This window comes from Crinia signifera, chromosome 3 (assembly GCF_055691185.1).
Source record: "Crinia signifera chromosome 3, ASM5569118v1, whole genome shotgun sequence".
Taxonomy (NCBI): domain Eukaryota; kingdom Metazoa; phylum Chordata; class Amphibia; order Anura; family Myobatrachidae; genus Crinia; species Crinia signifera.
In genome coordinates, this window is record NC_139219.1 from 278,117,022 (window position 1) to 278,144,294 (window position 27,273).

The following is a 27,273-nucleotide window of genomic DNA, read 5'->3' on the forward strand; positions in this document are numbered from 1 at the left end:
ATTCTTGTGATCTGAATACACGGTGATCTTATGCCGCGCACCCTCCAGAAGGTATCGCCACTCCTCTAACGCCGTTTTGACAGCAAGTAACTCTTGTTCCCCAATGGGGTAATTCTTCTCTGCCGGAAGGAATTTTTTGGAGAGGAAAGCACAAGGATGTAATTCTTGATCCTCTCCTTTTTGTGACAAGATGGCCCCAATACCTTCCGAGGATGCGTCCACCTCGAGGATGAAGGGCTTGTCGAGATCTGGTTGGAGGAGAATGGGTGCCGTCATAAACGCCCTCTTTAACTGTTGGAAGGCTGAGAATGCTTCTGGCGGCCATTGACTTGGATCAACTCCTTTGTGGGTAAGAGCTGTGAGGGGAGCAGCGATGGTAGAGAAGTTCCGGATGAATCGCCGGTAATAATTTGAGAATCCTAAAAATCTCTGAATTCCCTTGAGTGTCGTGGGAGGTGCCCAGTCTTGGATCGCTCTCACCTTCTCTGGATCCATCTCGATACCAGTAGCAGAGAGAATGTGGCCTAAGAATGGAATGGAGGTGACTTCAAAAACGCATTTTTCCAACTTACAGAATAGTTGATTTTGACGAAGACGTCGTAGCACCTCGGACACGGTCTGTCTGTGATGTTGAAGATTGGAGGAGAAGATGAGTATATCGTCTAGATAGACTACAATGGAATGGTACAGCAAGTCCCGGAAGATATCATTCACGAACTGTTGGAAGACGGCAGGGGCGTTGCAAAGGCCGAAGGGCATCACCAGATATTCATAGTGACCGTCTCTTGTATTAAAAGCCGTCTTCCACTCGTCACCGGAACGGATTCGTATCAAGTTGTAGGCCCCTCGTAGGTCCAATTTGGTGAAGACAGTCGCTCCTCTGATCTTATCAAACAGTTCTGTGATAAGGGGTAAGGGATAGCGATTCTTTATAGTGATGTCGTTCAGGCCTCTATAGTCGATACAAGGCCGAAGACCGCCATCTTTCTTTTTCACAAAGAAAAACCCAGCCCCGGCCGGAGAGGTAGAAGGTCGGATGAACCCCTTGTTTAAGTTCTCTTGGATGTACAAGGACATGGCCTCAGTCTCGGGTAGCGACAGAGGATAGATGCGGCCACGAGGAGGAAATTTCCCAGCCATCAATTCTATTGGGCAGTCCCAAGGCCGGTGGGGAGGTAAAGTGTCAGCACCTCCTTTACTGAAGACATCTGTAAATGGACGATACGGTACGGGTATAGACAAGGGTGGAGCTGAAGAAGATGAAGAGCAGTTATCCTCACATTGTGGATGGGTCTGGTAGACCGGAAGGATCTGAGGAATGCAAGTAGACTGGCAGACTGTTCCCCAGGCCTTGATCTCCATAGTGGTCCAATCAATTTGTGGATTATGTTTGGAGAGCCAGGGAAGACCCAGGACCATTTGATGAGAAGATTGTGGAAGAATGAAGAATTGAATGGTCTCTTGATGTAAGGCTCCGATGAGCAACTTCAGCGGAATGGTTTGATGAGTGATTTGTCCACTCCGAATTCGACTCCCATCCACAGCCGTGAGGACCAGCGAATGATCCAGAGGTTGCACAGGCAGGGCATGCTGGTTGACAAAAGAAGAAGAAAGGAAGTTCCCCGCTGCTCCAGAATCCAATAAGGCCTGAAGTCTTCTCTCGCCTTGGGGACACACAAGAGTCACTGGAATAATAGAGTCAGTAGAAGAGGGAGATGAAAACAATACTCCTAATCGGACCTCCCTCGGGGGGATTAGGAGCGGTCGTTTCCCGGCCGCAGTGGGCAGGCAGCCAATAGGTGAGCAGATGAGCCACAGTACATACACAAATTCTCTCGCCGTCTTCGGAACTTCTCCTCGAGGGACAGGCGGGAACGATTGATTTGCATGGGTTCATCAGCTGGTGCAGCAGGCGAAGGAATTGCCTTGGGACCCGGAGCAACATTGGGAGAGAAACGAGGACGAAGGCGATCAGAACGATTCCTCTCAAGTTGGCGTTCTTGGAGTCGCAGGTCGACTTTGGTACATAGGGAGATGAGTTCTGCCAGGGTGGAAGGAGGATCGCGAGTTGCCAACTCGTCTTTGATGCGCCCAGCCAGACCGTTCCAGAAGGCAGATACGAGAGCCTCTTCGTTCCATCGAAGTTCGGACGCCAGGGTTTGGAACTGTACGACATATTGTCCCACTGGGCGACTGCCTTGACGAATCCTCAGGATCTCCGTGGCTGCAGAGGACACTCTGCCGGGCTCGTCGAATATACGACGGAAGGAGGCCACAAACTCTTCATAATTATTGAGAAGAGGGTCCGCACGCTCCCAGAGGGGGGACACCCACTCCAGGGCTGGACCAGCCAGTAGGGATACGATGTAGGCCACCCGGGTTTTGGGCGAAGGGAAATTGGAAGGCTGGAGGGTAAAATGCACGTCACATTGATTTAGGAATCCTCGACATCCTCTCGGAGACCCGTCATATTTACTGGGTGTCGACAGCTGTAGATGGTGAGGAACAGATGGACTCGCAGGAGCAGGAGGGGCAGAGACTCCAGCAGTGGGTGCGGCCGAAGCTGAGGGAGCCGCCTGAGGTGGTGACAAGGACTGGAGGAAGTGAGCCACTTGACGCTGGGTGGTTTCTACTTGTTCCAGGCGAGCCATGATGCCTTGAAGAACATCCGTCATGGAAGCCTGTGCTTCACCCGATTCCATCGGGTCAGTGCAAACTGTCACGGCAGAAGGGCTGGATGGAGTCGTGTGGTGCACAGAAGCTGGAGACGGACCAGGGCGAGTAGGATTGAAACGTGCAGGTTTAATAACTGGTTTCATAAATAATAAGTTCACTTAAATACTTCTTTAAGTGGCAAAAGAATAAATCAATAAGTCCAGCACAATATACTGCCAGTGGTAATTCTGGAACCACTCTTTAGGTGAGCCAGAGTACATAGAAGAAGATGCAGGAAGAGGTTGATTTGATGATGGAAGAAATGGATCCGGAAGACTGGAAGAGGATGGAATGGATGGATGATGAAGAAAGGGAATTCTGGAACAAGCAGGAGCCAGCACTAGATAGCGCTTGCAGCATTGGTGTCAGGAGAAAACCTTCCTTGGATAAGGTGCAGGGAGCAAGGCACCAGAGTCAGGAGAGAGAACCAGGATCCAGGAGTCAGCTCGGAGATGTGAACGACTCAGAAGACTCATTGCACTGACACGGATCAGCCTGGGCAGCTCCACTATATCCCCAGGGAGTGGCTGCCATTGGCTGTCCGTGCAGGATGAGGAGGAACTCTCTACTCTGGCCCAATCCGCTACCTGCCCTTACTCAAGATGGCGCCGCCGGCCTCCCGGCGCCGCAATCGTCAAGGACGCTGCTACCTGATGCTCCGTCGCTGCCGCCTCTACCCAGCGCTGCCCCCACCTGCCCGCCTCAGAGTGGAGCCTGCACACGCTAGCCGGCGGCGGGCGCGGACGGGTGAGTACTGTACCCGCCGCGCTCCGTCGCGGCTGCGTGTGACAATTCGTTGAATTCTCATGGGACAGTCATGTAATGATTTAGTCATGATAGATACCAATGGCTTGTGGTCAGTTTCCACTGTAAATGTTTGACCATACACAAATTGATAAAATCGCTCACATGCATATGTGATCGCTAGAAGTTCTTTTTCTATCTGAGCATACCTTGTTTCAGCACTTGTCAGTTCTCTTGATGTATAGATTACTGGTTGCCATGTATCCTCATGTTCTTGTAACAACACTGAGCCTAGGCCAAATTGTGAAGTATCTGCTGAAATTCTTATTCTTTTCACAGGATCAAAGAAGTATAGCACTGGTTGCTCTGTAATGATCTGTTTCAAGTTTTTGCCAACTTTCTTCTTGTTCATACAGTATGACCACATCCACTCGTTATCTTTGTCCAACCATCTAAGAGAGGCTGTTCGTTCAGAGAGTTGAGAAATAAACTTTCCTAAGTAAGTAATCATTCCTAGGAATCTGCTGATGTCGTCTTTGTTGTTAGGACGTTCCATGTTCACTATGGCTGATATTCTCCTTGGGTCTGGTTTTACACCTTGATCCGAGACCACGTCACCCATAAAGGTAAGTGTATTGATGCCAAATTCACATTTGTCTTTGTTTAGCTTTAGATTCACTTTCTTGACAAGTTCCATTACTTGTCTCAACCTAGAATCATGCTCATCCTTTGTAGATCCCCAGACAATAATGTCATCCATCATTGTTTCAACACCTGGAATATGTTCAAAAATCATGTGTATCTTTTTGTGAAATACTTCTGGAGCAGACAAAATTCCATATGGTAGTCGAAGAAATCTGTATCGACCTTCTGGTGTATTAAATGTACAAAGCTTTGAGCTGGCCTCATCTAGCTTCATTTGCCAGAATCCTGAAGATGCGTCCAATTTACTGAACTATTTTGCTCCCACAAATTGCGACATGATTTCATCTCTAGTTGGTAGTTTGAAATGTTCTCGTTTAATAGCTTTGTTTAAATCTCTGGGGTCTAGACATATTCTGAGTTGTCCATTTTTCTTTTCAACAATTACTAAGGAGCTTACCCAGTCAGTAGACTCATCAACTTTCTGTATCACACCCAAGGCTTCCATGCGATTTAACTCTTGTTTCAGTCTTTCTCTCAGCGCAAACGTCACTTTTCTATAGGGGTGTATCACGGAAGAAACTTGTGTGTCTATATTTATTTTATGCTCTCCAGGCAAGTAACCTAGACCTTCAAACAAGTCTCTGTAATCTGTAAACATCGATTTGCAGTCATCTTCTACTTGTGATGTCACCGTAAAAACTTCCTTTAGCAAGCTTAGTTTCTCACAGGAACTTAATCCTGGAATCGGTTGCACATTTTTATCCACAATCAGTAGAGATGTTTTAAACTGTTGTCCCTTATATTTCAGTGTCACTAAGCATGTACCTAGGTTCTGACAGGCGAATTTGACAGAACCATGCACAGATCATTGAGATATGTGCATGGTTCTGTGTTAAAATATGTTTAAAAGTAAAAAAATGTCGTGAGGTCCCCCCAACTGAGCATAACCAGCCCCAGGATCATTGAGCCGGACCGGTTCCAAAAATACGTTGGACAAAAAGAGTAGGGGTCCCTCATATTTCTGAAACTAGCCCTGGACTCTTGGACTGGTCCTGGTTGCAAAAAATACGGGGGACAAAAAAACAGCCCACGGTGTCATGCCACAGCTGGGGTCCCCCAGCCGTATAATGCGCACCGTGGCTAGTAAGCTCTGGACGGGGTACCTGTGGAGTGGGGAAGCTCAGCCCTGATTGGCTGAAAGAATCTCCATGGAGAGGCATACAGCCAACGGGACTGAGAGCTATAGAGCAGTGACAGCGGGCTAGGAGGAAGTCAGCTCACCCCGCAGTCAGTGGAAGGGGAGCCGGCTCACCTCCACTGTCAGTGCGGGGTGAGCTGCTGCAGGATAGACAGTCAATGCTGGAGCCTGGAATGGTAATGTATGCTGGTGTAAAATTAGTGTATGTGTATTAAAGTTTTACTTTTCTGTGTGTGTGTTTTTATTTAAACATTCTTTTTACAGGTGAACTACAAATCCAAGGGGGCCCATTAATGCCCTGCATGCTGGGACTTGTGGTTCGCAAGTCCCAGCAAGCGGGGAGGCCTGATGGGACTTGTAGTTCACCTGTAAAAAAGCAATGGGTTTTTTTACACTTTTACACGTAACAGCCCAGCGTCCACAGCCCACGGGGCTTCAGCCCTGAACGGGTGAAGGCTTGGGGGGGACCCCTTTATTGGGGGGATCCCCACTCCCCAAGTACCCGAACCAGGGCGGACCAGCCACAGTGAGCATGATATGGCCGGGGGGACCTTATGTAAAAAAATGTCCCCTGGCTGTGGCATGACACCGCTGGCTGTTACAGCCCGGTGCTTGTACCAAAATACAGGGGACCCCCAGTTTTTTTGTCCCCCGTATTTTTGCAACCAGGACTGGTCCAAGGGTCAGGCTGGTTTCAGAAATACGGGGGGACTCAACGCTTTTTGTCCCCCGTGTTTTTGGAACCAGCTCTGGCTCAATGAGCCCGGGGCTGGTTATGCGCAGGAGGGGGGGCATCATGCCCTTCTTTTTGCCCTTCTTTTTTCCTGACTAAAAATCGTATATATTCTCATGACTTAAAATCGCACATTTTCATGACTAAAAATCGCACCATATCGCACTTTTTTTGCAGCGAATCTCATTAAATATGCGAATTCAGGCAAGAAAAAATTGATTTTAAAAAGTGCAATATGCGAGTAAATTGCATCCTATTAAATGTCACCCTACAGTACAGTATATATCTCTGTTTTCTTTTTTTCCCCAAATATGTAATGGGCAGCACGGATGGTGTAATGGTTAGCATTACTGCCTCACAGCGCTGAGGTCATGGGTTCGATCCCCACCATGGCCCTAACTGTGCAGAGTTTGTATATTCTCCCCGTGCCTGCGTGGGTTTCCTCCGGGTACTCCGGTTTCCTCTCACATTCCAAAAATATACAGGTAGGTTAATTGGCTCCCAACAAAATTAACCCTAGAATGTCTGCGTGTGCGTGTACATGTGGTAGGGAATATAGATTGTAAGCTCCACTGGGGCAGGGACTGATGTGAATGTTCAAAATGATCTCTGTACAGCGCTGCGTAATCTGTGTGCGCTATATAAGAAACTGTTAATAAATAAATAAATAAAAATAAATAATGGCTGAATAATGTAGTTTAGGTGAGATTTGCAGCTGGCCGCCGATCTGTGATATTTTCGCAAGCCGTTCGCAGCCTTGCACTGGGTGAGATTTCACTCTGGCGGGTCTCTGCAAATTAGCGGATTAGTGGTCAGGTCTGAATAACCCCTATGTTTGCCTTGGTCTAGGAAGGGATATCAATCATTAATTGTTGGAGAGGCAGAATCAGCAGACTGGGAGGGAGAACACATTATAATTATTAAGGTCAGCAAACAGGATAGGAGGGGGGAAAAAACATTTAAAGTCCTGACCGAGGTCACAGAGCAAAGATTACAGTGAGACCAGACGGGCGGTGCAGGTACTGGATAGACAGGCAGTGCAGGGCTGAGACACAGGTACTGGATAGACAGGCAGTGCAAGGCTGAGACATAGGTACTGGATAGACAGGCAGTGCAGGGCTGAGAGACAGGTACTGGGGACAGACGGGCGGTGCAGGGCTGAGTGACAGGTACTGGGGACAGACGGGCAGTGCAGGGCTGAGAGACAGGTACTGGGGACAAACGGGCGGTGCAGGGCTGAGAGATAGGTACTGGGGACAGACGGGCGGTGCAGGGCTGAGAGACAGGTACTAGGGACAGACGAACGGTGCAGGGCTGAGAGACAGGTACTGGGGACAGACGGGCGGTGCAGGGCTGAGAGACAGGTACTAGGGACAGACAGGCGATGCAGGGCTGAGAGACAGGTTTCTAGGGACAGACGGACAGTGCAGGGCTGAGAGACAGGTACTAGGGACAGACAGGTGGTGCAGGGCTGAGACACAGGTACTGGATACAGACGGGTGGTGCAGGGCTGAGAGACAGGTACTAGGGACAGACAGGCGATGCAGGGCTGAGAGACAGGTTTCTAGGGACAGACGGACGGTGCAGGGCTGAGAGACAGGTACTAGGGACAGACAGGTGGTGCAGGGCTGAGACACAGGTACTGGGGAGTTCTCACACAGACAAATCTAAAAGATTTTTAAAGGAGAGAGATCCAGACTGCACAGTGACATTGCAATGTCTTTGAAAACAAAACCAGGTAATTGCACATCCCGCTTTTGATCCCGCTTAATAACTGTATAAGACAAATTGCAATACAGACATCTGTGCATATACTTAAGCAGCTCCTACTGTATTATGAAATGTTTGGTAAACCCTGTTACTAGTTACCTGTTCCAGATATCACAATTTCTCACTGTAAAAATGTTTTGTATCTTGTTGACTTTACGTTTAGCGCTTAACAACGATCTAGTGAAACTTTGCGTTGTCTATGCAGTTTCCTATATTTATTTGTATTATGTGAGTGCAATGCCTCATTATTCTTATAATATACCTCTAGACGCCATCATTCCAGTACAACTTCCTCAAAATATAGGTACAGATGTGTCCGCATACATCTTGATTTTATTGTGCCATGTATGGCAAATTTGGCAAACCTTGGACTTGCTTCTTTAATCTATTACTTTATACAAATTCTAATGCTGCACAGGGGAACGATGTTTTGTAACTGCGCATGCCCGTATGCATTTATGCACATATGCAGCCGCTTTGTGCGGCCGGGCCGGGTCGGGTGCAGCAAATTGATTATTTGCTGGCTCATTCGCAACTAGCAGTGCAGGTGTGGGGGGGGGCGCATGGCCACTGGGTGTGCCCATGGAATATTAGCCGGGGATGCGGATGCGGTGGGCGAGAAGCTGACGTCAGTGGATGTCAGATGCCCGCCCTCTTCCCGTACAAGGGCACCAGCTTTGCGGGTCAACCAGAATTACCTCCTTGGTTACTACCCTGGTCACAAGTCACAAATTGTCTTTACTGTTTACTCCATCATATATTTATTTCTGAAAATTTAACAGGGGTGGGGTACAGAAAGATTTAAATGGTGGAAATAGGGCATGGTAAATATAGCTTGGAATGCAAATGCAATTATAATCAGAGAACAGAAATAAAAAAAATTGTACTAAAACAAGAGCAATAATGAAATAATGCTTCAGGGGATGTATTGAGCATCCCGGAGCTTATTTTAGCAGGTTTAGGTGGTGGGGTACAGGGGTTAGGGTTAGACCAGGGATGGTTAGGGTCAGGCTGTGTGTAGGGGGGGTGTGTTAGGGTTAGGCTGTGGGAAGAGAGGGTTAGGGGGAGGGGGAAGATACTGTAAGCATACTTTTCTTCCTTACCTTAGGGATTTCAGGAAACCCTTCTTCGAGATGCTGACATCGGTCTTCTGACTGATGGCAATCTGACCGCCAGTCATCCATATGTATCCCTTATTCAGGTGACTACAATCTACATGCCAATAGTCCTAGGCAAATTAATGGTTATAGCTTGCATTGAAGTGAGGAGAGAGGCTTGTGGGGAGAATATGGAGGCGTAAAGAATAAGGAAATAACTGCACCCATTGCCTGTACCCGGGAATCAGAATAAGGTTTCACAAGCTGCTTCAGAAGGGATACGGTCTAATTGTCAACCCCAACTAGGTCAACAGTCATTAGGTCGACACCATTGGGTCGACATACAGCAAGGTTGACAGTGGTCTAGGTCGACATGGGTCAAGGTTGACAGGGGTCTAGGTCAACAAGGGACTAGGTCGCCATGGGTCTAGGTCGATACATGCGTTAGGTCGACATGGTTTAGGTAAACAGTCAAAAGGTCAACAGCTTTTTTTACTATTTTTTGAGCCGACATGTGCCAACAGATTGTATTTCATGCCCTACCATCCACTAGGATGCAGCAGGAGAATAAAATAGTGTGCCCGAAGCATGGCGAGGGAAGCAAGAGATGCTAGGGGATGCGGTGCACTTTAAATAGTGTCCATGTCTACTGTGACGACATTCGGGTAAAAAAAAACAGTCAAAAACCCCATGTCGACCTTTTGATTGTCGACTTAACACCCATGTCAACCTAACGCATGTGTCGACCTAGACCCATGTTGACCTAGTCCCTTCTCGACCTTGACCCCTGTCGACCTTGACCCATGTCGATATAGACCCCTGTCAACCTTGACCCATGTCGACCTAGACCCCTGTTGACCTTGCTGTATGTCCACCTAGACCCCAGTCGACCTTGCTGTATGTCGACTCAACGGTGTCAACCTAATGACTGTCAACCTAGTTGGGGTCGACTGAATGATCCCAACCCCTTCAGACTCCCATTGGCTAGTTTTACAGGAGTCTGAGGGCAGGCTTAGGAGCCTGTGAAACCGTATGCTGATTACCACCTGCCAGAACTATTGTGCTCCAAATATGTATACTGTTTATGGTTTAAGTGCTTTTTAATATCTTTATTGGTGATGTTGCAAATGGAATTGAGGGTAAAATGTGCCTTTTTGCAGATGACACAAAGGTATGCAACAGGGTAGACACACCAGGAGGGGTAAAACAAATGATTGATGATCTAGGTAGATTAGAGCAGCTAATGTGGAACCTGACCCCAAAGTGGGTCCTGACCTTCTCAGCATGGGGTCATGACTCCATGTTACTGACCATCAGGCTGATGACTTTTCTCATCTCAGTCAGTGATTCAAGGAGTCTGGAAAATCTGTTTGAAATGTTCTCGTTTCATAGCTTTGTTTAAATCTCTGGGGTCTAGACATATTCTGAGTTGTCCATTTTTCTTTTCAACAATTACTAAGGAGCTTACCCATTCATAGGCTCATCAACTTTCTGTATCACACCCAAGACTTCCATGCGATTTAACTCTTGTTTCAGTCTTTCTCTCAGCGCAAACGTCACTTTTCTATAGGGGTGTATCACGAAAAAAACTTGTGTGTCTATATTTATTTTATGCTCTCCAGGCAAGCAACCTAGACCTTCAAACAAGTCTCTGTAATCTGTAAACATCGATTTGCAGTCATCTTCTACTTGTGATGTCACTGTAAAAACTTCCTTTAGCAAGCTTAGTTTCTCACAGGAACTTAATCCTGGAATCGGTAGCACCTTTTTATCCACAATCAGTAGAGATGTTTTAAACTGTTATCCCTTATATTTCAGTGTCACTAAGCATGTACCAAGTTTGAGGACCCCTGGATTAGAGGAATGGTCTAGAGCAGGGGTGAGGAACCTTTTTTGGGCCAAGGGCCAATTGTATGGTGGAAAAAGCCTTCGGGGGCCATATGTAAAAATTTCTCTTAAAAATTGTCCTGCTGCCTATTTCTCTTAAAAATTGTCCTGCTGCCGCCGTCCCACGCTCCGGTGGCTGCTGCTGAATAGGACTGACAGTCTCCGGTTGCTGTTGATTAAGAGGAATCTTGCAAGAACTACCGACCTCTCGCAAGAAGTCCCTTGTACTTGACTCCCGGGCAAAGCCGCCGGGTGGGTAGGAGGGCCACTCAGACCGCTACGGGGGCCACATACGGCCCCCGGGCCTGAGGTTCCCCACCACTGGTCTAGAGCATGGCAACTACAGTTTAATGCCAAAAAATGCTAAATCATGCACTTGGGTTTCAAAAATCCAAAGACTAAATATAGTATAAATGGCACTATAATGGAAACTAATGAGGAAGAGAGGGATCTAGGTGTCACTATTTCAGGGGACTTAAAAGCAGGTAGGCAATGTAACAAAGCAATGAAGAAGGCAAGTCAGATGCTTGGTTGCATAGGGAGAGGTATCAGCAGTAGGAAGAAAGAAGTAATAATGCCACTGTATAGGTCATTGGTATGACCTCACCTAGAGTATTGTGTTCAGTTCTGGAGGCCATATCTCCAGAAGTATATAAATGCATTAGAGACTGTACAAAGAAGGGCAACTAAAATGGTGCATGGCCTACACCTCAAAACGTACCAGGAAAGACCAAAAGATCGTAATATGTATACGTTAGAGCAGAGAAGGGAAAGGGGGGACATGATAGAAACTTTCAAATATATCAAGGGTTTTAACAAGGTACAGGTGGGAGACATTCTTCACAGGAAGAGGAGCAGCAGAACACGAGGACATGCACTGAAACTAGAGGAATATTCAGGGGAAATGTGAGGAAGAATTACTTCACAGAAAGAGTAGTAGATAAATGGAATAGCCTCCCATCAGAGGTGGTAGAGGCGAATACAGTAGTACAACTTAAACATGCTTGGGATAGGCATATTGATATCCTTTCAAAAAAATAAGGATCAAATATGGTTTGAGGTAACATGTTTAAAAAAGAGGCAGACTAGATGGGCCAAGTGGTTCTTATCTGCCGTCAAATTCTATGTTTCTATATTTACATGTTGTTTTGCATAATTCAGGTATTTGCCAGGATATATCATTTCTAAAAAATGTGCATTACGTATGGGACCCTAAATGCATTTAAAATGTGCACAGCAGATATCGGAGATAAAAACTGCAGACCAAGGGCACAGCTAGCCCGTATAAAATTCTGAGACTGCAATATGCATACAGTACATGCATCAAGCTCCTGAAAGCTAAACTTTCCAGAGCTTCAGCAGATAGGTAACATCATCTATAGATGGCAATACATACTGTATAGAAGTCTATGAGCTTCTTTCCCGAAGGAATTCAGCTGGTTGGGAGCATTGTCTCTCTCAGTGGTCGCAGCATTACACATCAATTACTCTCTATTGTGGCAATAAAAGAGTTTATTCCACTCACATGGTTCCGTCTCATTTTATTCCACATACACCTCCATACACCATGATGTATAAAAATGTCAAGATGAAATGTGATTTGTATCTCAAGAGTTAAATGCCATAGATCACTGACCTATCTTTTATTACATTATCCTAGGTATTATGGAAGCCGTACTAGGGTCAACATTGAGTATTATTAGGAGTAAGAGAGTAATAACTGGCAACACCATCTCTCCTGCTGACATCATCATCTGTGATGGGAAGATCACTAGTGTTTTACCTTGGGGAAGGCAGCTACCAAACGCTGGGGCACAGGTAATACTCGGTCATTTGGCTTTGAAAAATTTTTTTGCTGACAATTTTATAACATTTTCTGTTAACCACTAGGTTGCGCACGCGCAGTTTTGAGCACTAGCAGCACTTGTCTCAAACACTGCCTGGCTGTGTGGCCCAGGTGACAGCAGAGTGGCCTGGGTGACAGTAGAGTATACAGTGTTTAGGTGGGCAGCCATAAAGACACATAGAGATGCATTTCAAATGTAGCACTGACAGCCAGTCAATCAGAGCTTGAAAACCAGCAGCCAATCAGTGGCTGCCGGCTGAAGCTACATTAAAATGCCACAGGCCCTGTCTGTCTCCAATGTCTTTATAGCTGCTCCCCTAAGCCCCATGTACACATTACACCTGTATACACTCTTTACTTCCATCCTTCACTGCTCCCTACTCCTATTCTACCTCAATGCTCTTTACACTGACCATCCCATACTCACCCTTACTTGCTGCTCCTCACACCCACTCTCCCTGCTCTCTACACCATTCTCTGTACCCTTCCTCTCTGTTCCTCAAACCCACTGTCACTGTGCCCTATTACTTGTAAATACAATGTAATCCCTGGAATACCTGGATTGAAAATTCTTTCAATGCAGAGTCCTGGGATTATAAAAATAGCCCGGGATAGGCTTTCCTACTTGATACAAGAGATACTGGGAAGCCCATCTGCACCCACAAGGTGGTTCTCCAGGATAGGCGCCTGGGTGCCTGCAACACTCAGCCTGCAGCACTGCCATGCATCATGTGACTGCATCACTCTGATGCTGCAGACAGCAGCATCAGGTTGAGCATCGCAAAGCGATGTCACTCTTGGACTTGTAGGCGGAGCCCCACACACAGACATGTGTGCCAATTACCTGGTGCTGGCACTGCATCACTGATAGACCAGACAGGCAATACAGAGCGCAGGTCCTGACACCAGACCAAAACATGAGAAACAGCATGCTGTATTGAATCAATTCAGGACACATGTCACAATTACAGGACGATCCTGTGTAAAACAGAAAGGGTGGCAACTAACTATGACTGATATGACATCTGACAGATAGGCTAGCTGTTGATACTCATTTATATCTGTTTTGTTTTCTTATGATGTTGTTTCCATTCAACAGTTGCTGGATGTTGGAGACCTTGTGGTCATGGCTGGCATCATTGACCCACATGTACATGTTAATGAGCCTGGGCGTACTGACTGGGAGGGTTATCGGACTGCCACATTGGCTGCTGCTGCTGGAGGAATCACTACCATCGTAGATATGCCACTGTACGGAAAGTACTGTAACAAAGGGGCTGATCAAATTCCAAATACACTTTTACCTCTGATCCGGCAAATCTATTATACTACCCAACTGTAGTGGTGGCAAGTTTAAGTGGGGTGAGGTCTGAGCAAGAGTACCCATCACAAGCTGTACAAGGAGCAGAAAATACCAGGAGCATGTCTGGCGTTAGGCCGCATGGCCATAGGAATATCTTAGTGGAAGTTACAATAAGAATTTACATTCACACTTGCCTATTTTTGAAAACTATTTCAGGGAGATTATAGTTGGTAATAGAATTTTGCACAGTGCCCCACTGAGGCGGCGTGCCATGCTCCACCCAAAGGGTGTGTCTAGTTCCATATATGGAGAGATTGTGAAAAGAGATTGTGAATGTGGCACCTCGAAGCGTTGGTGTGTACTGCTACATCTGAGAGGAATCTTTTAAAATGACTTATATCCAAATGTAGATGAGCCCCAAAGCAGTTAGTAAGAGCTACTATACTTGGTAAAGTGCTGGGGAATGGTACTGATGATTCAATGTAAATGTATCTATCTCTCATTCCTTTTTTCCCAAAAAAATGTAACAGTGTAATGTGTGCTATGTGAAATGAGGGAGATTGTTAGACTAATGAGGGAGAGAGGGATATTGCTGCTATTTCAGGGATTCTCCTGCAGAATGCAGGAGGGGAGGTAACTATAATGTAACAGTGTAAGGGAGATTGCTAGACTAATGAGGGAGAGAGGGAGATTGCTGCTATTTCAGGGAGTCTCCTGCAGGAGGGGAGGTAACTATGATGTAACAGTGTAATGTGGGCTAGGTGAAATGAGGGAGATTGCTAGACTAATGAGGGAGAGAGGGAGATTGCTGCTATTTCAGGGAGTCTCCTGCAGAATGCAGGAGGGGAGGCAGCTATGCGTGATTCAGGTGATAGGAAATTCTTACAATTTAGTATTTTCAGTGGAGCTTATATATGAACTATTTTTTTATTGTAAATTAGAAAATGGCTTTGGTTAACATTTATTCCCAATTCTAATTGTATTTAATATCTTGACATTGGTAGGTTGATCCCAAACTGGCCCCAAGCAGTGTTCCTACCTGTATTGACACTGGTGCATGGACTTACCTAGAGTGCACAGCAAAGCCGCACGTCTGTAAACAGAGGTGTGGCCTCGCGGGTAGGGGCATGATCTCGTGGGTAGGGCTCGTAGCCTTGTGGCTTGAACCCCAGCTTTGTTACTCAGTGGGCTCTAGAGATCCAGGCTGCCCTTCATACCAGTATGACTGCAGAGCTGGCACCTTCCACAGTGGCAGGAGTCTGGTGCTGCACATAATGTTACAGTGCAGCACCGGCTCCTGTCACTACAGAAGAGTTGGCACTTTGGTGTCCAACCTTGGCAGGTAACAACACCCGGTGTGGCCCACCTCCCTGCACCCTCCATGTGACGCCACTGCTTCATAAACGATGATGTGAGATGGCCATACCGATTTCCTTTGAATTCCTGGACTTATGATATAATGTGTACAAACTGGACCATGTGAATGATTTATTTTTCCGATTCAGGTCAAAATGATAAATCCTCCGAGTTATCATCTAATGCAGCCATTCTCAAATTGCGAGTCCTGACCCCAAAGAGGTTCCTGACCATATCAGCATGGGGTCGTGACTCCATGTTGATGACTCTGAGGCTAATGACTCATCTGATCTGTCAGTGATCCAAGGAGTCTGAAAAATCAGTTCAATTGTCTGTTACTTCTTTGCATCACTGGCTTAGAGATCTGAAGAGTCATGAGGCAGCTATGACCCCACTCCAGCGGTCTGCCTCCCTGTGTCCCATGCAGCTTCTGCCGCCACTTCCACAAGCAAGCTGCACTCCTCCATTTACATGCAGATATCCACAGAGGGCACACAAGTGGCAGCGAGGACACGCCCGGGTCCTGGGGCTTCTGAGCTGTAGGAAACTTACAGATAAAAGAGGTAGGGGAACCTGCCCTTAATAAACAGGACTGAATCTGTGAAGCATCATGGGGGGTTCGGGTCATCCATGGCACCAGAAGGGGTGGTTCCAGAAAACAGCAGCAGGGGAAGATGAGAGGGATGGAGAGGAGCGCTGAGCACAGACTTTATGGTATATGTGGAGGATGAGGAAAGGCGGGGACCAGTGGAAAACTCGCTCTTACATCCCTCTGACACCTTCCATCCCCTATTACCCATTCTCTCCATATCACATTAGTGGTCACATCACTTGTTTTGTGCCACTGCAATGCTACTGTGCATGTGCGGTCTGCTGATCACACATATGGCGGACATTCTGCAGTAACACGTTGGGGTTCTCCCATAATATTTACTGTCTGATGGTAGTCCCAGAGCAAAATAGTTTGAGATCCGCTGGTCTAATGTATACCCAGATTAAAAGGCTGCGATGTTTGTAGAATACATGCGTACCCTTGTGAATAACATTTGCCATGTTTTGACAAAACAGTGGCCTGGCACTACTGAATTATAAAGATTAATACAAGTTATAAAGGAAAGGATAACTCAGCTGCAAAAACCACTACACATTTGCATGTGAACATACAGTATGTTAATTAAAAATGGATCAAAAATAACCCACATTTATTAGACACAGTGCTGTTGTAATTCGTCATATAGAAAGTCTGTGGAGTCTGTGGGGGAAAAAATACAATATACCACATATTCAATATATGATATATTTATTAAAAATGTTTACAAAATAACACAACTTGCTGTGATCATCAAGGTTTGCATAAACATAAAATAATATATCATATATGCTAAAACCTTAACTAGCAGATATGCAGAGAACATTTTTATGGGTAGATGAGTATTATACAGTTTGAGTAACCCTTATCCAAAATGCTCGGGACCAGAAGAATTTTGGACAACGGATTATTCCGTATTTTGGAATATTTTTTATATTTAAATGAGGTATGTTCTGGAGGTTTACACATCAAACACATGAAATACACAAAAAGAGATTTTATTTGTTCATGAAACAAGGTTTTAAAACATGAAACTGAATTTGAATGCCAAGTAATCATTTTCTTGCAAATATTTAGTGCCAGTTACATACCATGTCCCCAGCAGTGCCAGTTACAGATATACCCAGTAGGTTTTAGCAAAAAAAAAAAAGTAAATTCTGGAAACTATTGGTTTTTGGAATAATTTGGATAACGGATACAGGTTGATCCCGTATACGAATATCCGTTATCCAAATTATTCCGAAAACCAATAAAAACCTACTGGGGACATATGTAACAGCACTACTGAGGATATGATATGTAATTGGCACTATATATGTACAAGAAAATGATTGCTTGACATTCAAATTCAATATTTGAGATAGTACACAAATTTTGTTTCATGTTTTGAAACCTTGTTTTTTGAACAAATTAAAAATATTTGTGTGCATTTCATGTGTTTGATGTGTTTATACAGCATAAATGCAAGATACTTTAAAAAACATCATTGAAATATAAAAAATATTCCGAAATACGGAATAATCCACTATCCAAAATTCTCCTGGTCCCGAGCATTTTGGATACGGGATACTCAACCTGGTATTTGGATAAGGGATACTCAGCCTGTATCTTTGTATAGTTACCACACGAAGTGTATATCCAAGGAATATACGTTTTTGAGTTATAATTGTGATACATTGCAATATTTATTGCGAGCTCCGATTGGCTCATGGCACAAGCTGGCTTCATATTTGAAATGGCATAGTGAAGGGCAGGGGAAGTGTGCTGTCCACTCTCGTCGCTTCAGACGGACTCGTGGCGCAGGGGGATGCGGAGTGGGCAGGCCAGTGGGGGGTGAGTATTACTTGGGGCATTATGAGCAGGGCACTACTGGGGGCACCATGAGAGAGTGGCAGTACTTGGTGCATTATGAGCAAGTGGCACTACTGGGGGCATTATGAGTGACTGGCACTACTGGGGGCATTATGAGCAACCAGCACTACTGGGGGCATTATGTGTGTAAGGAGCACTACCGGGGACATTATGTGTAAGTGGCACTACTAGGGGCATTATGTGTAAGTGGTACTACTAGGGGCATTATGTGAAAGTGACACTAAAATGCCATGGAGGAGGGCAGAAAGGTGATTGTGTGTGTGTGTGTGGGGGGGGGGGTTGTTTTATTTTATAAACCATTTTTTATCAAATATACCATATAATAATTATGAACCGTGGTATATTGTATCTCCCCCACACACACACACACACATATCAGACTTTTATATGACTTTTAATGTAACAATGCCTCATTATATGAATAATGCATTTTTATTCAATGGTGATTTTTTTTTTTAACAACATTTCTTTTTTGAGATCTGTTCTAATAAAATATTTTCACATTTTTTTTCTTTTTGATATTGTGAAAAGTGGTACTGGTTAGTGAAGTTGCCCGTTTACACTTTTTTAGTAAGCAACTGTCACCAGAGACAATTAAAAAAGTAAAAATGTAAGCAAAATGACTCTATAATGGGTATTTTATTTTGAAAACACTTATTACCGTGTACAAAATTTGCATTATATCCTTATAGTTATATCAAATGCACTTGAATAGGAAATGAAGATGCATCATGGAAATAGAAAAGAGCTGGCATAGTATCATCTTATTAACAATTTAATACTCAAAAAATGCACAAGCAGAAAATAAAAAGAGATAATGGGGGTTATTTTGGTTCACTCTTTCTGACAAATTCCTTCTTAGATGGACAAAACCATGTGCACTGCAGGTGGGGCAGATGTAACATGTGCAGAGAGAATTAGATTTGGGTGGGGTTTTACTTCAAAGTGAGATCTATATTGCAGTGTAAAAATAAAGCAGTCAGTATTTTCCCTGCACAGAAATAAAATAACTCACCCAAATCTAATTCTATACTATACTTTTAGATTTATCATAGTGAGATAGGCCCTGAATCTGGTGAAGATAGGGCGTCTCCCTATTTAAGATGCCCCTCCCATCCTCCCCCGGTCAGAGATATTATTTTCTGGGTAACTCAGCTATGCATGGGAAATCCTATATTACAAGAACAGCATCGGTCCAAATGCCACCAGCTGTTCTCATATCGCTCAGATTATCTCAGTAATTACGTATTGCAGATTTGGGAATTTAGGGCCGGAGTCAGCAAGGCTCGCTAAGCAGCTGTCGTTCGAGCCTGGCCAGTTCACTAACACATCCCCTGGCAGGCGGCCGCAAGCAGGAGAAAACATTCAGTGGTCACCGACCATCGAATGATTTCTTCTGCCTTCAGAAATAAAAGTCAGTCTGAACTGACTTTTATTTCACCGAAGACATCAGCCGCCCCACCCCCGGCAGACATCAGCCCGCCTGCGCTCCCAGGGGAACACCCAGCGTTTTAATGGGGACTCACCTCCTCCGGCCCCGTTTGCGCCCCCTTCCCTTCCTCCCTGCAACGAACGGCTCCAGCGAGTGTGTAACTCACCAAAGCCGTTCAGTGCCGGGGTTTGTACTTGCGCAAACCCCGACCATCGGCGCCGGTTGCGAATTCGGATCGCAGCAAGCGATCCTAAATCTGCCCTTTAGTTTTATATAAATAAAAACTGGATAAAAAGTCTACATAAGAAACATATACATTATTATATATAAAGGGGGAAATTTTATAGGATGAGAGATTTAGAAAGTGAGAGATTTGGTAAGAAATCTCCAGTTTTTTAAAGCGGCAATCATTTACACTGCAAATCCAGTTTGATTTTGCAGTGTAAATCATTTTTGCTTCAAAAACACCTGGAAATTTCTTACCAAACCTCTCATCCTGTTACATCTCACCTCAAATGTTTGCTTTTTGCATAAAATGATAAACCAAATAGTATTTTATTTAAATGTAAACATAGTTTTACTGTATTTGCAGAAACAGCCTCCCTCCTACCACCTCTGTAAGCAATTTCAACACCAAGCTTCAGGCTGCTGAAGGACAATGCTACGTGGATGTCGCATTTTGGGGAGGAGTTATTCCTGATAATCAGGTAAGGATAAGCTCTTCCTCCAAATCTTTGCTGACTTGGAATGCTGTTTCTCTACTTGTTTTGGGTGCAGGATCTGCATTCTGGCAGATCCGTGTTCTCTCCAGCTGCAAATCACTACTACAATAGTGTTTAGATCTTGTTCACATTCAGTGGCGTAACAATGGAGGGTGCAGGGGATGCAACTGCTATGGGGCCCTTCGGCTCGGGGGGCCCGGGGGCCTAGCAGCCAATCCCCCTGCACCCTTTTTGTTTTAATTATCACTGCAGTGCGATGCCGCCGCCGCAGCAATTTTAGTTCCTGGGTGAGAGGGAGAGCGGGTTGGAGGGCGGCATGTGGCGTAAAAGGAAAGGCAGTCTGCTTAAACTAAAGCGCCACACTAGAGGGCGCTGCAGCTGCCTTTCACAACTGCCGGGTGCTCGCTGAGATGTGACCTGCGGCACCCGGCAGCTCCGAGTACTTCACTTGCAGTGCGGCTTCTTGTGTTGTGCGCGGAGGGAGGGTGAGTCAGCGCTCTTCGAGCACCTTTTAGTCCAACCAGCGCAGCATGGGCCCGGATGTCTGCTGGCTGCACACACCCAGTGCAGTGACCACAAAAAGGTAACCTGTTGGCATGCCAGTGCGTGCCCCCCCCCTTCCCAGTCAAGTGTCAGACACCAACCCTCCCTCACCCCTGCAGATGACAGCCTGTCTGCTCCCCCCACCATCCTATCACTGTGCTAGTGACATCCTGCCACCTGCTCTGTCCTGTACCTGCGGCCCTCTCCGCCTAATCCCTGCAGGCGATAGTCTACTCCCCTGCACCCTCCTGTGACTTTGACCACCCACGCTACAGGTCACAGCCTGCTCCCCCCTGTGCAGCCAACCCCCACCCCCCCCCCCCCATCCCTGCAGGTGATAGCATGCTCTCTCCCTCCCTCCAACACCACCCCTGTCCCATGGCCCTCTTTTTTATTTAATAATTTTTATTGATGAACTGCACGGTACAAACCAATGAACATTATTACAGTTATTCGAGAACATAGCCATCATAGTTACATTTGTATAATTTGAACAGTGAAAGTTATACTTTTGTCAAAAACATATTAAAAGAATCTAACTCAAACATTGATTGTCGTTCCTTATTTCGTGGGTCACACAAGTCACTTTCGGATGGGTAAGAAAAGAAAACAGCATATACATTTTCTTTGCACGCACATCTACATTTTCGTCACGCCTGAGGGTCTTGTTAAAAGGGGTAGGTATTATGTTGTAGTATCATTAGGTTGTACCAGGAGGTTAGTTGTACGGCCTTCCTTAGGGTGGCTTTTACAGGTTCTGGCAGTGATTTTACGTGTGGTAACCAAATAGCGAAGAATTTTTGGGCCCTTGCGTCTTTATTCAGGGACATCTCCAGCCAATCCATTTGAAATAAGTGTGTTATCCGGGGCGTTAACAAGGATATGGACAGTGTATTAGAATTTATCCACTGTGATAAGATAGTTTTACGCGCCGCTGCAGCAATTTTTGCTAGAAACTTTCTTTGCCCTGCAGATTGGCGGACTGCATTAGGGGTTGGGTATACATCCCATAGCGCCCACTCAGGTGTGACGGAAAATGTGACATTATATTGTGATTTGACATAAGTACACACCGTGTCCCAAAATGCTCTTACTTCCGGACAGCTCCACATACAATGTAATATGTCGGCGTTTGGGGTCTTACATTTAAAACAGCATGAATCCTCCGCTATGCCCATTAACTGTCTTCTCTTTGGAGTATAGTATACCCTATGCAGAAGTTTGTATTGCATCTCCATGTAGGAGGCTGATATCATTGTCTTGTTCAGCCTTACAAATGCCGATAACAGGGAAGACAATGATATGGCCGGCAGGTCTATGGTCCACTTTGCCATCCCTGAGTCAAGGCTGTCTATGTCAATCTGTCTTTTAATATGGAGATATAGTAAAGAAGTGCTACATGGTCTGGATTGTGCATGTTTGATCATCACATCCAGACCTGCCGCCAAGTCCGTCTCTGGAATCTTTCTGATTTGACTGGCTACATGACTTTTTAACTGGAAGTATACATAAATGGGCAGATTAACTTCTGGGTATTTTTCACAAATTTGTTGGTAAGATAGGATGGGGTCGCTCTCGTTACACATAAAGTGATGCAGCTGTCTGAGTCCCATTGCCTCACAGCGTCTGGTCAGGCCCCTGTTTTGGATTATACTTCTGCCAGAGTTTATATTATAATAAATTGAATTAAAAATAGTATCGTGTGTGGACAGTTTTAACCGTGAGCGCGTCATCCTCCATGTTTTACACGTTGTAGTCAGCAGTGTATTCCCTGCTACCTCAGGTGGATAGTCTGTAGGTCTCATGTGGAGAAGGCTCGGCAACGGGATATTTGGGCACATGGCTTGTTCAAGCACCGTGTCCGCATAATTGTTGGTAAGATTAATCCAATCAATGGCATATCTAAAATTGGCTGCCAGCATATAGCTCTTAATACACGGTAAGTTTACCCCTCCCAAGGATACATGTTGTGACAATTTATATAAGGAGATTCTCGGTTTCTTCCCTTCCCAGATAAATTTACTGAATGCTGTATTGATGGTGCGCAGGTCTGTGTCCGTTAATAAGAGTGGGAGCATCTGGATGGTGTACAGTAATCTCGGGAAAGTGATCATTTTTATCATATGGCACCTCCCCAGATATGACAGAGGCAAAGCTTTCCAAGATCTAAAGTCTGACAATATTTTGGTAATTAAGGATGGGTAATTTACTTCATATAATCGCGTCGGGTCTGCTGGTATTGTTAAACCCAGATATGTAAGGGAGCCCCCTGCCCACAGGAAAGGAAATTCTATTTGCCATCCCGTCTTGGCCCCTCTATGTAGTGCCAGTGCCTTGGTTTTGGATTTATTGATCTTAAAACCTGATATGTCTTCGAATTCACTCATCAATTTAAGAAAACCAGGAAATGCTTCCTGTGGATTGGAGAAGTAAAGCAGAAGGTCATCCGCGTATGCCGAGACCCTCATCTCCACATCCCCACATCTTATCCCCTGCCAGTCTCTCTGAAGGTGAATAAGCCTGATCAGTGGGTCAATTGCAAGATCAAACAGTAACGGGGAGAGTGGGCATCCTTGCCTAGTGCCCCTGGCCAAGGTGAAGTTAGAGGTGTTTAGACCATTTACAGTGAGAACTGCTGTGGGGTTGTGGTAAAGTCTACGAAAAAAGGATATGAAACTTACTCCAAACTGTTGTGTGTGTAGCACCCTCAAGAGATGGGCCCAAGACACTCTGTCGAATGCTTTGTCAGCATCACAGCTGACAAGCAGGGAGTTTCCATTGTTCGCTCTATGGGCTTTGGTGATGGCGGCTATTACTTGTCTAATATTGTGTACTGAAGATCTGCCTTTTACAAAGCCTGTCTGGGATGGGTGAAGCAACTTTGGCAGTACACCCTGCAGCCTGTTGGCTATTATTGTGGTTAGTATTTTTAAATCCTGGTTTAGCAGGGAGATTGGCCGATAGGAGCCCACCAGGTCCGCCTCCTTGCCTGGCTTTGGGAGCAGGATGATGCGAGCCTGATTAAAGTCGGGGGGAGGAGGGCTACTGCCATCTAATATAGAGTTGTAAAGTGACATCAAATGTGTTTTAAGATGTGGTAGGAGTATCTTGTAATATTCTGCTCCCAGACCATCTGGGCCTGGTGTCTTGCCTTTTGGGAGGCCTTTTATTGTGTTCTCTAGTTCCATTTCTGTGATGGGGGCTATCAGGGCGTCCCTTTCCGATTGGGTTAAGGTTGGTAGGGACGCTCTCCTGAGGAAGTCCATGCCTAGTGCTGGGTGATCGTTTGGCGGGGAGTATAGTTCCTTGTAGTAATCTAAGAAGGAGTTTGCAATGTCCGTTGTGTTTGTGTGGAGTGTTTGGCCTATCTTTATTTTATTTATATGCGGGTGGGGTCTCTGTCCACGGGCTATAGAGGCTAATAACTTTCCAGATTTATTTCCCCATCTAAAATATCGGTGCTTTTGGAAGTCTAGCAAGCCTTGCGCTTTCTCTGTGCATAGGGTGTCATACAATGCTTTGGCATCTTGATAGCTTTGTTTGTTGGCCTGGGTGTCGTTTCTTAGCAATTCAGCGTAAGTTTCAGAGACAGTAGCGCTCAATTCTAGGAAGCGAGCGTTCATCGTCTTTTTTCTAGTAGCTACATGTGCAATAATATGTCCCCTTAGTACAGGTTTGGATGCTGCCCAAAACAAACTGGTGTCTTCTATGTGTTGGATGTTGTCATCCGTGTAGTTAAGGAAGTGTTGTTTCAGTTCTGATTGAAAATCGGGAGAATCTGCCAAGTATGATGGAAATCTCCAATTATGGGAGTAGTGAAAGGGGGTAAGTAGTGCCAGTTCGAACCAAGTGGGGGCGTGGTCTGAGACTAAAATGGGTTCAATTTTTGCCTTTATGACTCTGTTTAAGGTGTGCGTGGGAATTAACCAGAAGTCTATCCTCGAAGAGGTGTTGTGGGGGTGGGAATAAAAGGTATAGTCCCGCTCAACGGGGTGTAAGTAGCGCCACGGGTCCGAGAGACCCATCGAGCTCATCATTAAGTCTAGTGCGGGAGGTGGTGTGACCCTTTCCCCATTATTACTTTTATCCAAGGATCGGTTAAGGGTGGTGTTAAAATCTCCTCCTATCACAATTTGGCCTTCCGCCCAGTTTTGTAGTTGGACAAACAATTCTGTGAAAAAAACTGTGTTGGGACCATTGGGCGCATACAATGTCACAATAGTATACAATTCCCCTTCCAACCTTATTTTCAAAAATACATACCGCCCTTCTGGGTCTTCTAAAGTGTCCAACACCTCGTGCCTCACCAAGTTGTTGACAATAATGAGAACTCCCCGTCTCTTACTTGTGTATGAGGCCTCGTAAGTTTTAGTGAACCAATTTCCCCTAAGGACGTTAGGATCCCCTTTCTTCCAGTGCGTTTCTTGCAGCACCGCTACATCTGGTTTCAACCTCTTTAAATGTTGCAAAACTTTTTTCCTCTTGATCGGGGAGTTCAGGCCCTCTACGTTCCATGTCAGGAACCGTAATTGTGTGCGTGTGATTGATGTGGCGTTAATGTGTGTGCCCATCCTAACCTATGCCAGTTCGTGGAAGCTTAACAAGTGTGTCCTTTTGTTTTGGTGTCGACGCCTCCGTCCCAGCGAGCAGAGGCATCTCCATCACATAAATTCTATTGGTGTCTCTTACGTGTGACCCATTCAAATGTGCTAAAATGTACCTAACAGTTCTATCAAAGTTTATATTTTTATGAACCCAGTTGTCAGGCCAACCTGGCCTGAAAAACATGTCAACATTTTGCTTAAGCCTAAGGGTGAGAGGGGGGAGAGGGGGAGAAATTTTAACAATCTTATCTGCCGCTTGGGCAACCGGACCCAGTAGGGTCTTTGCATCTAACAGTGTAAAACATAACCAGCAGTACCATAACATTACCAACATTATGCATCGCATGTATGGGTATATACTTGCAAGTCCTTAGAGCAGGTTGTCACCCGGAGTCCATTGCTGGGGGTGATTCCTTGCTGATTGAGTCCAAAAAGTTCTGTGCTGACCCCACTGTGTCAAAGAAGTGGTGCTTGGTGTCATGTTGGATTCTCAACTTTGCCGGGTACAACAGGGCAAAGCGCATACCTGAATCGAAGAGTGCCTTGCATACCGGCGCAAATTCTTTACGTTTCATCGCTACCTGGTACGAGAAGTCCTGAAACAATAGTAGTCTCTCGCCCTGGTACTGTAGATCTCCTTTTTTCCGGTATGCCTCCAGCACTGCCGTTTTTTCCAGATAGTTGAGGAATTTGAAGATGACTGGTCTCGGTCTTCGCCGTTTATCTTGGGGGTCAGGGCCTATTCGATGAGCTCTTTCAATTTGCATTGTGCCTGAGGCTGGTAAACATTGGAGTTCTCCCGGCAGCCACTTAGAGACCAATTGCAGCAGGTCACGGTGTTTGACCGATTCTGGCAGGCCTATCAGGCGTAGGTTGTTCCTCCTGTCTCTGTTTTCTAAATCTTCCAGCTTTGCCTGTATGGCTGTGATAGTGGACTCCTGCTGCGCTATTGTGTTTTTGGCTGCTGCAAGATCGTCCTCTACGTTGGAGATGCGCTGCTCCGCCTCCTCAAATCTCGGGCCATACTCCCCCAGCTGCGCTACCACCGACTCTATGGCTTCCCGTATTCCTGCGAGTTTCTTGTCCAGCAGGGGCGAGAGCACTGCGGCAATTTCTTGGATATGTGCTGTTGCCACGGTGTTATCCGTTGGGGGTTCAGGGTCCCTTGGCGTTCGTTTGTCTATGGGCGAGGCTGGCGGGGTAGTCGTGTGGGGCGAAGTAGCTTTCGCTTCTTTATTTTTGGCAGCGGTCCCACCCCTTCCTCCTTTATTCGCTTTTCCTACATATTTATCCATCGTCGGTCTGCTTGTTTGAGATGGGCCCGTATGCTGTAGAGGTGCCCGACTAGTTGATCTGTGGCTTAGGGCTTAGGGAATGCCCCGTCAGCTGCAGTTGTTCTTGTATTAATTACCAATATGGGGATGAGTGGTTTGTTGTAATCACTTGTAAATGTTACTGTACTTTTTCACAGGGGGACAGTGTGAGCTCTGTCTGGTGCACAGCGTGGATTTTAGTAAACCGATTAACAGTTCATGAGGCCGTGCGGTGACTTGTTAGGATCTTTAGCGGCAGTTCGGTGTACATAGAGCACTACGCCTCTTCAGTGTGCCTCCCCAGCCTGTACAGCGTTTAGATTTTAATGCTCTCTGTCGCTGGACGAGATTGTGTGGAGCTGGTGAAGGGTGTGGGGGATGGGGGTGCCTCAGGTGATGTCCACTCTTGGTGTCGGAGCTGTGCTCCTCCGCTGCCAGTGACTAAGATGGCGGCCGTTCAACCGCGGTGACCCCCTTTGGAGCAGCGGCTATGTGGTGTCTGCCAGGCTTTTGGTTTAGGGGCGTTGCAGCGTGGGGGGAGATGTGTGGGGCACCCAGCCCGCTGAGGTGTCCCGCCGCCCCCCCCAGTCACTTGCCTGTAGGACGCGCTGCCACAGCCAAGATGGCGTCCGGCCGTCTCTGTTCTGCCTCTCTAATGGCTGGTGTACTGTAGCTCCAGGGGGGGGGGCCCCGCCGGCGAACCGCCGCCCGAGGTGTCCAGGGATGTCTCACCCGGCTGACGCGTCTCTGTCTGATGCAGCTCCCGGCCCGGGTGCTGCTGGCTCCTCTGCGCCCGGCCCGACGTCATGCGCCGAGCGGTTAGCGAGGGATGTTGCTGGGGTGTTGCTTGCGGTGACGGTGAGTCCCCTGTTCACGCCGCCGGGTGCTGTCAGGTCGCGCTATG

The 27,273-nt window shown here is 46.1% G+C and overlaps 1 protein-coding gene across 2 annotated transcripts in view; it reads left to right on the top strand.

Annotated features, from left to right (window-relative positions):
- Window positions 1-7,020: 7,020 nt before the first annotated feature.
- Window positions 7,021-27,273, top strand: part of LOC146064547 (allantoinase, mitochondrial-like) — a 57,308-nt gene continuing 37,055 nt past the window's right edge. For both annotated transcript variants that reach the window (XM_083178172.1, XM_083178174.1), the window contains exons 1-4: window positions 7,021-7,773; window positions 12,450-12,607; window positions 13,735-13,886; window positions 19,780-19,894. In XM_083178172.1, coding sequence (XP_083034298.1) covers window positions 7,752-7,773; window positions 12,450-12,607; window positions 13,735-13,886; window positions 19,780-19,894 — 447 coding nt within the window. In that variant the 5' untranslated portion in view covers window positions 7,021-7,751. The remainder of the gene's footprint in view (window positions 7,774-12,449; window positions 12,608-13,734; window positions 13,887-19,779; window positions 19,895-27,273) is intronic.